The sequence below is a fragment of the Orycteropus afer genome, unplaced genomic scaffold (assembly GCF_000298275.1).
Source record: "Orycteropus afer afer isolate SDZICR_OR568_19922 unplaced genomic scaffold, OryAfe1.0 scaffold00176, whole genome shotgun sequence".
Taxonomy (NCBI): Eukaryota; Metazoa; Chordata; class Mammalia; order Tubulidentata; family Orycteropodidae; genus Orycteropus; species Orycteropus afer.
In genome coordinates, this window is record NW_006921763.1 from 1,660,063 (window position 1) to 1,669,516 (window position 9,454).

The 9,454-nt window shown below is 42.0% G+C and overlaps 1 protein-coding gene across 1 annotated transcript; it reads left to right on the forward strand.

The window, feature by feature from the left end:
- The first annotated feature begins 2,474 nt into the window (after window positions 1-2,474).
- RHOH (ras homolog family member H) lies at window positions 2,475-3,050 on the forward strand. The gene has a single exon (XM_007947145.1). It carries the CDS (start codon window positions 2,475-2,477, stop codon window positions 3,048-3,050), a length of 576 nt encoding a protein of 191 aa, XP_007945336.1.
- Window positions 3,051-9,454: the final 6,404 nt, after the last annotated feature.

A 9,454-nucleotide genomic window follows, 5' to 3' on the forward strand; every position in this document is an offset into this window, starting at 1 on the left:
ACCCCCTGGCTGCTTTGTGGGAGAAAGATGGGGCAATCTGCTTCTGTAAAGATTTATGGCCTTGGAAACCCAATATGAGTTGGAATCGACTTGATGGCAGTGGGTTGTTTTTTTGTTTTGTTTTGCTTTTTGTTTTGTTTTTGTGGATTGACGGGATAGATATGTCTGGGAAGGAATGTCAGGACTGATTTTGAAAAATTGTATCTTGAAATTAATCTGTAGATCTACTTTACATGTGGTATGTCAGGAAGAGCCTTAACGGGGCAGGCTATAAGTTGTTAAAATTAAACAGCTCCCTGGAAGCCTGGACAGTACTCCAATATTTGAGTGTCTTATCATTTAAGATAACCCTGCAAACCAATCTCATTAATCCTTCAAGAACCCAAGGACTTTGCTCACTTTGGAGTAACAGATGGTAGATGTTTAGCCTAAAAGTTTCTTTTTCTCAAGAACTGTATCTCTAGAGTTTTGTGTATTCCATGTGACTTGTTCTTCTACACTGTTTAACTTCCAAAGAACCTGTACTTTCTTTCTTTTATCACAAGATTGTAAATGGTGTGAAAGTGAAAAACCACTTTGGGACAATCATAGCAGTTTCTCCAGAACTGACTGCCTGTTTGCAAATGTCTTCCTTTCTCTCTCTTTTAATAAATTGATCTCTTTAAGTTGTCAAAGGCTTATTTATTTATTTTGAACAAAGCCCAGATTGTATTGAAAACCTGTACTCTGAATTTTGGTCTGAAAGCTGCTTCCTCTGTCTGAAGCTGAGCTGGCTGTCCCCACAGCTGATCTCATCCGGAGCTCTCTCACCTGCCGTGAAGGAGAATTGATCCAATGCTTTCAGGAAATTCAGATCTCACCAACCCTTATGGAACATCATGTCCCTGTTTGAGTGGCAGGCACTCAGTCTGGTTGCTTTCAAGTGTATTGTTTTGTTTCACCAGGGACCTGGCTGAGTTCTGATACATAGATCCAAATTCCAAACCAAACCCACTGCTATCTAGTTGATTCTGACTCATAGCAACCCTATGGACAGAGTATAACTGCCTATTGAGTTTCCAAGGCTGCAAATCTTTAATGGAAGCAGATTGCCTCATCTTTCTCCAGAGAAGCGGCTGGTGGGTTTGAACTGCCAACCTTTTGGTTAGTAGCTGAATGCTTTAAACACTGTGCCAGTAGGGCTCCCATACATGGGGAGCCATGTAAGATAGAATTTAATCCTTGGAACAACTCTCAGAAGTGGTCTCTAAATTTATCACTGTCTCCTAGATGTGTAGGAGCTCTGGTGGTGTAGTGCCTAAGGCATTTCACTGCTAACCAGAAGGCTGGCAGTTCCAACCCACCAGCCACTCCTCTGAAGGAAGACTGAGGCAATCTATTTCCATAGAGATACTGCCACAGAAACCCAAGGAGAGGTAGCTATGAGTTGGAACCGACTTGAAGGCTGTGACTTTAGATTTTTTGGTTCAAAGATGTGTAAACTGACGCTCAGAGCTAAACTAAACTGTTCAAAGTGGTGGGTATTGGGACCTAATTTCAGACGCAGAAAACTCTAAGGACAACACTCTTTCCGGTATGTTTCTAGTCAACTGTCCTGTTTCCTGAACTATTGATATTCTAGAAAATCTGAAAGAGCAAACTTTTACAGCAAACTTTTATAGGTCTGGTGATTTCTCCTTCCTCGACATGAGTTCCCACGTAAACCAAAGCCTGGGTGATTAGTAAATGAAGGGCAATGCTTGTAGTATCTGTCATTACATCTGCTTATGACATTTCTCTTTCTTGCAGTCCCCAAGGTGGCTAGAATCCATCAGAGGCTGAGGAGACAGTGAGTGCTCTTATCTATGGTGTCCACTCGCCAGAGCAGAAACCAACACAAAACAGCTTGAAACACATCTCATCCACACCCTGGGTTACTACTAAGGTATTTTTCAAGTTGCGGTCAGAGCAGCTGGTTATGTGCATGTGTGTTTTTATCACTGGGCTGCTTTTAGAGATAAAATCAACTTCTATTACTTGACTGGGTGGAGTTGGGGGGGAGGGTGCATGTGCTTGGGGATAACAGATCCAAGCTTTTTTTTTTTTTTGTTAAGAGGAAGGGGACTAGGCCTTTAGGTGAACTCCAAGGGAGTGGGGTTGAGTAGTCACACTGTGAATGGGGCCCACCTTTGATCAGTTACCCATGACAGAGCTGCCTGACAGCAAAAAAGAAAGAAAAAAAATAAAAGGGCTCAATGTTTCCCTCCTCTTTCTGTCCTAGTAGAAGACGAGGCTTTGGAGGTTTTCAAAGCAGCCTGTGCTTCCTCCTTGGATGGACGAGGACAAGTGAAATTTTACAGTGCCATCAGAGGTCCTGAGGACATAGACCCATCTGGTTTCTTGTTGCCTTGCTGAATGGCTTTTGCCACAGCAGCCCACTGAGGGCTCTTTTCTTCGGGATTCTGAACTTACAACAAGGAATCCAGCCTGGGAAGATGCTGAGTTCCATCAAGTGCGTACTGGTGGGAGACTCTGCTGTGGGGAAAACCTCTCTGTTGGTGCGCTTCACCTCAGAGACCTTCCCAGAGGCCTATAAGCCCACAGTGTATGAGAACACGGGCGTGGACGTCTTCATGGATGGTATCCAGATCAGCCTGGGCCTCTGGGACACAGCGGGCAACGACGCTTTCAGGAGCATCCGCCCCCTGTCCTATCAGCAGGCAGATGTGGTGCTCATGTGCTACTCCGTGGCCAATCATAACTCTTTCCTGAACTTGAAGAACAAGTGGATTGGTGAAATCAGGAGCAACTTGCCCTGTACCCCTGTGCTGGTGGTGGCCACCCAGACAGACCAGCGGGAGATAGGGCCCCATCGGGCCTCCTGCATCAATGCCATCGATGGAAAGAAACTGGCCCAGGACGTGAGAGCAAAAGGCTACCTGGAATGTTCAGCCCTCAGCAACCGGGGAGTGCAGCAGGTATTTGAGTGTGCCGTCCGAACTGCCGTCAACCAAGCCAGGAGACGCAACAGAAGGAGGCTCTTCTCCATCAATGAGTGCAAAATCTTCTAAACCCCAGAGAGATCCAACACTCATTTACTTACCCCAGAGACTAATGGTAGGGGGAGAGTAGGCGAGCTGGGAAGGGTTGATACTCTTTCTGGATGCGTCCTGAGCAATGTTTCCTTTTGGGTACAGTTGTTGATGAGACTGGCTCCTGAATGAACCCTACAAATGAACTCCTTGCCTGATCCAATAGAAGCTGTAATGATGATTCCCTCTCTGATTTAAAAATTAAAATGGTCTCCATAATTTTGAACAAGGAAGTGAGTTTCTCAAAGAATTCCTTAATTAAAGACACACCTTATTTAAATATTAACATAGTGCATAGCTCTTGTATATAATTTGGTTTCACACTTTCACAAGGCTTTCCTATGTACTTTCAAATACAAACTCCTGTATGAGTGAAATGACCTTATGGGGCTCTGCCCTGTGTTTGTATCATCATTATTTTGTCTTGAAGAGGTAATAATTTTGCAGAAACCACTTGTCTGGATTTTACTAAACCAAAAAACAAAACAACCCCCCCAAAACTGTTTTGCTGTTGTTGTTATGTGCCATCGAGTGGGACCCGACTCATAGCGACCCCTCCTTGGGTTTCCAAGGCAGTATCACTACGGAAGTAGATTGCCCCATCTTCCTTCCGTGGAGTGGCTGGTGGATTTGAACCGCCAGCCTTCTGGTTAGCAGTCAAGTGCCTTAGCCACCATGCCTAGGTAATCAAATTTTGAAAGGACCATACTCTGATCTTTGTGGTTGATTTTCCACCTACCTATCTTATTCAAAGCTGTAAATCAAAATATATTTCAAGAATATATTTTATTGCCTAATAGCTGCAATGATGGGCTCAGGTATAGCAAGGATTGTGAGGCTTGTGCAGGACTGGACAGTGTTTTGTTCTGTTGTACATAGAGTGACTATGAGTCAGAGCCGACTTGATTGCGCCTAACAGCAACAACAACAACGATTTAAAATTCATCACCTATATTTCTCTATCATTATTTTAAAAAATCTGTTTTAGAATTCTCTATAATATCTTTCACCCAAAGAGTTCCAGTTATGCACTAAATAGATCTCATTCACCAGGAAAGACTGAAAGAAAATCTTTTCAGGTGGAGAATCAGATTGTGCCAAGTAATAGCAGCAGAACCCAGGACAGAACTGAGGAAGCCCACATTTATGTCAGGAACTATTGCATTTTGTTCACTTCCTCTGCCTTGTGGTTCCTATCTGGTTGCAGGTCAGGTGAAGATAGCAGCCTCAGAGTTCTGTATGATAGTAATTTAGCAAACTCATTCTCATTTAAGCTCTAACCTCAGTTGGCATGTGTCATAATTTATTAATTTTAGTATCTACACAGATAATTAAGAACATGTCTAATACATGTGGATGTAAGGGGGAAAAATATGTAATTTTTTAGCTTTTATTATTTCATGAATATGTAGAACCTGAGTGAAAAAACTCACCAATTAGTGCTGGACTGTGAACACAGGAAGCAGGAAAGCTGTGTGGTGATTGCTCAGATATTTGATGAAAAGTTTTCAGGGAAATACTAGAGAAATAAGGACACAGACACCAAACGTTGTTCTATCTAATACCTTAAAAGTAACTGTCATGCTAATATAATAAAGTTAGAACAGAGAACTGTGTAATTTGAGGGAGAAATTGCAAAGGCTGGCACACAGGGTATCATTTGCTGTCCTAATCACATAAAACTTACAACCATTCGGAGCCATATTTGTCAAAATAGATTGTGATGATGGATGACCATTACACACAATGGTAAGGAAGTTGGCATTAATGACTACGATTAGAATTGTGTTGACATCATCACCAAACCAATTGTTCAGTTTCTCTGTGTGGTTAATTCTTCATAGCTAACTACTGTCAAAAATCAGCGTTGTGCACCTCTCCCACACTGCTTTCTCCTTCTCCTTTCCTCTCATCTGCCTCCAGTAAAAAGCCAGGGATCCGGATCTCAGTCTCCATGGCTGGTGTTCTCTTAGTTCCCTGGGGCTGACACATCTGCGTTTGCCCTGACATCTCCAGTCCTCCAGTCTTGTGGCTTGTCCTTGACACTGTGTCACCTTTATCCCTTTCCTTGAGAACACCTGTACCCAACTCTCTACACTCAGTGTCCTGAGCACTGGAGGGCTTGAAAATTGATCAGGCGGGGGAGGAGAGGGGCAGCTCCCATCCCCTGATACCCCTGTTGGTCCTTCTCCCTCTCCCCCAGCACAAAAACCCTCCTAACTAACTAATGCAGAATTTCTTTCCAGGCCAACTTTGTGGGCAATGGGAGAGCTATTTAATACGTTAGTAAGAATGAATTTCACTAAACTTGACTATCTCCAAAGCTTTTTGTTACTTCTTATTGAAGGGATATGGGTATAGGGAGTGTCTGAAGGTGGGAAGGGACCAGGTCCAGATTTTAATTGGGAAAGGAGCAGGCATTTCCATGGCAGAAGGGGAGGAACTGAAGGGAAGGCCAGAGAGGATTAGGAGCCAAGGTAAAGGCTCCCTCTAGGAACCTTCACACCAAAGAGCAAGACATTTTTGTGCAAACATTCCCCAGAGATGAGACCTGTAGGAAAATAAGGCTAATCAACATCTCTCTTGCCTAGTAGACTAGGTCTTTGAAGGCATAAAACAAAAACAAAAAAAATCATTAGTTCCATCAAATCAACTCTGACTCATGGGGACTCCGTATATGTCAGGGTAGAACGGCACTGCATAGGATTTTCAATGACTGATTTTTCAGAAGTAGATCACCAGGCCTTTCTCAGGTGCCACCAGGTGGACTCAAACCACCAGCCTTTTGATGAGCATTTTGTTAACTGTTTTGCACCACCCAGGGATTTCTCTTGAAGGCATTCATCTAAGTGTTTCTGGACCTGCACTGGGAAGGAATGGGAGCTGAACAAAAGTCTGTTGAACTTAATTGGAGAGAAAAATATAGGAATTGAGAGACTGTGCTGCCTAAGTGGTTATGGGAAAGAAGCAGATGCCACTTAGCCTTTCAGGGATAAGAAGTGAAATTAGGTCATTCAGTGGAATCCATGTAATCACTGTGGTTTACAAGTATGTTCTACATGCATGTATATTTATTTTTGCCTGCCTAGACTCAGGCGTGTCTTATACACCAATAGTTGTGGTACTTTTTTGTGAACTATATTGTATGTTGATTCTTAACTATATCAAGTGTTGTTGTTGTTTTTGTTATGTGCCGTCAAGTTGGACCCGACTCATAGCGACCCCTCCTTGGGTTTCCGAGGCAGTATCACTACGGAAGTAGATTGCCTCATCTTCCTTCCGAGGAGTGGCTGATGGGTTTGAACTGCCAACCTTCTGGTTAGCAGTGAAGTGCCTTAGGCACTACACTACCAGAGCTCCCAACTATATCAAGTAGAGACGTTAAATATTGTGTTGTTTACATTGAAGAGTTGGCAGTGATTTGAGTGTTGAGTGATTCATCCTATTCTGTCTCACTTTTTACTGACCATCTAAATGGGGCAGCGGAACCCAGTGTGACGTAATTAGGATGAGTGACAAGAAAACTGAAAGCACCCATTCCTCATGAATGTAAGATAGGAAACAGATAATAATATTTTGTTGTTGTTGTTGTAGTACAGAAGATTTTTTAAAGTTTTTAATTTATTTTGTTGTTGTTAAGAATATAAATAGCAAAACACACACCAGTTCAATAGTTTGTACAGGTACAGTTCATTCAGTGACATTGATTACATTCTTCAAGTTGTGCAACTATTCACCCTCCTTCTCTTAGTTGTTCCTCCTCCATTAACATAAACTTGGTGCCCCCTAAGATTCCTATCTAATCTTTTGAGTTGCCGCTGTCAATGTGATTCCATATAGATAGTTCTTAAAAGAGTATAATGCTTAAGGCAGACATTTTTTACTAGTTAAACTAAACTATTGTTTGGTTTTAAGGAGACTTCAGGGGATACTTTTGGTTTAAGATTTAAAGACTATGTCAGGGCAACAGTTTTGGGGTTCATCCTCCCTCCATGGCTCCAGAAAATCTAGATTCCATAAGAATTTATAATTTTGTTCTGCATTTTCTCCCTTTTGATCAGGATTCTTCTATAAGATCTTGGATAAATGTTCAGTAATGATAGCTGGGCACTATCCAGTTCTGATTTCTTGGCAAGGAGACAATTGTTCACAGAAGCAGTTAGCCACACATTTTATTTCTTCCTCCTATCACACCCTTTTTCCTCTGTTGCTCTAGGTAAATAGAGACCAATTGTTGTGCCAGAAGATAATAATATTATGATTAAAATTTGTTGAGTGCTTGAGAATTGCTGATCACTGTGTCACACATTCGTGTGTGCGTCAACTCACCACATGGCGTAGAAGTGGCCACACTATGAGTCCCATCTTACACGATGAAGCTGAGGCTCAGTGCATTGATGTGAAGAGTCCAAGGCCACACAGCAGGTGTATGGCAGCACTAGGAATCAAACTCCAAAGCTGGGGTCAAAACTCTCATGCCCACTTCCTCCCAGAGTACCCTGATTGCATGACTTTGCCATATCCGATTTCGTGTGTCCTTGTAGACCTCACCCTTAGCAATCAACTGGCCTTTATTTTTTTAAAAAAATATTTTTAAATAAAACATTCTGAGTCTGAGCTTTGTCTTTCCCTTTCATTTTACTTTCTGGCAATGAGAAAGGATCTGGCTAAGTCGCAGAGCACCGTTGTTGCAAAGGACTCTATATGCTATGTATTGAATTGTGTCCCCAAAAAAGATATGTTGAAGTCCTAAACCCTGGTACCTGTGAATGTGACCTTGTTTGGATAATGTCTTTGAAGATGTTGTCAGTTAGGTAAACATGAAGTCATATAGAAGTAGAGTGGGTCTTAATCCTAAATGAGTGATGTTCTTACAAAAGAGAAGATACACTGATAGGGACAGAAGGAGGATGCCTTGGGATGCTGCAGCCACAAGCAAAGGAAAGCCAGGAGTTACCAGAAGCTAGGAAAAAGGCATGGAATAGATTATCTCTCAGACCCCTCTGAAGGAATCAACACACCCAATTCCCTGATTTAGACTCACAGCCTCCAAACTGTGACACAACAAATTTTTGTTCTTATAAACCACCCAGCTTGTGTATCTTATTATAGCAGCCTTGGGAAAATAGTACACTACCTCAACCTGGACTTTGAAATAAAATATCATAGGGTAATTGCATGTAATTGCTAGAGATAAAATACATCATGACTTGATACTGTAAAAAAAAACTTGGGAAAATTCTTTTTCATACCTCACTTTTTGTTTTGGTTGCTTCATGCTGCTCTAACAGAAAATACCACAAGTACATGGCTTTAACAAACAGGAGTTTATTCTCCTTCAGTGTTGGAGGCTAGAAGTCCAAGTTCAAAGTGCCTGGCTCTAGGGGCTGTGTGAGAAAGCCCCTTGACCTTGGGCTTCAGCTCTGCCTCTTGCTCCTGGTCTTAGGAATTGGTACCAAACTGAGTTGAGCCAGATCAGCACAACTCAATGGTAGGGGCGTTTTTTCCTGAGGCTGTGTCTTTCCTGATAAGGCGGAGAAACATAGTCACTGACTGAGATCTCAAGTAATTTTTCACAAGATAAACCACAGAAATTATTTTTGATGTTTCTTCCTGTTGAGTCCTTGAATAAATCTAAAGTCCATATTAACTTTTTGGTAGATTCTACAAGATATACTGACAAGGAACTTAATATGTAATAGAAGAGAGAGAGTCAACATCCACCACTCGTCTGTTGGTTTGTTGTACTGTGGTGGCTTGCATGGTGCTGTGAGACTGGAGGCTAAGCACTGGTATTTCTAATACCAGCAGGGTCACCCATGGTGGACAGGTTTCAGTAGAGCTTCCAGACTAAGAAAGCCTGGAAACAAGGATAGTGCCATCCACTTCTGAAAAAAATTGCCCTGAAAACATTGAGTAGCAATGAAACAGTGTCTGATATATTACTGGAAAATATTAAGAATAGCCATGAAACAATGTCTGATAATAATGCCTGAAGATAAGGCCCTCAGGTTGGAAGGCACTCAAAATACAACTGGGGGAGAGCTGCTTCCCCAAAGCAAAGTCGACCTTAATGATGTGGATAGTGCAAAGTTTTCGAGACCTCCATTTGGTGATGGGGCATGACTCCAAATGGGAAGAAACTGCTGCAAACATTCATTAATAATCAGAACAAGGAACGTATGATGTATGAATCTAGGAAAATTAGAAGTTGTCAAAAATGAAATTGAATACATAAGGATCAATATTCTAAGCATTAGTGACCTGAAATGGATGGATACTGGCCATTTTGAATCAGATAATTATATGGTCTACTATGCTGGGAGTGAGGAGCTCTGGTAGCATAGTGCCTAAGGCACTTGACTGCTAACCAGAAGGCTGGC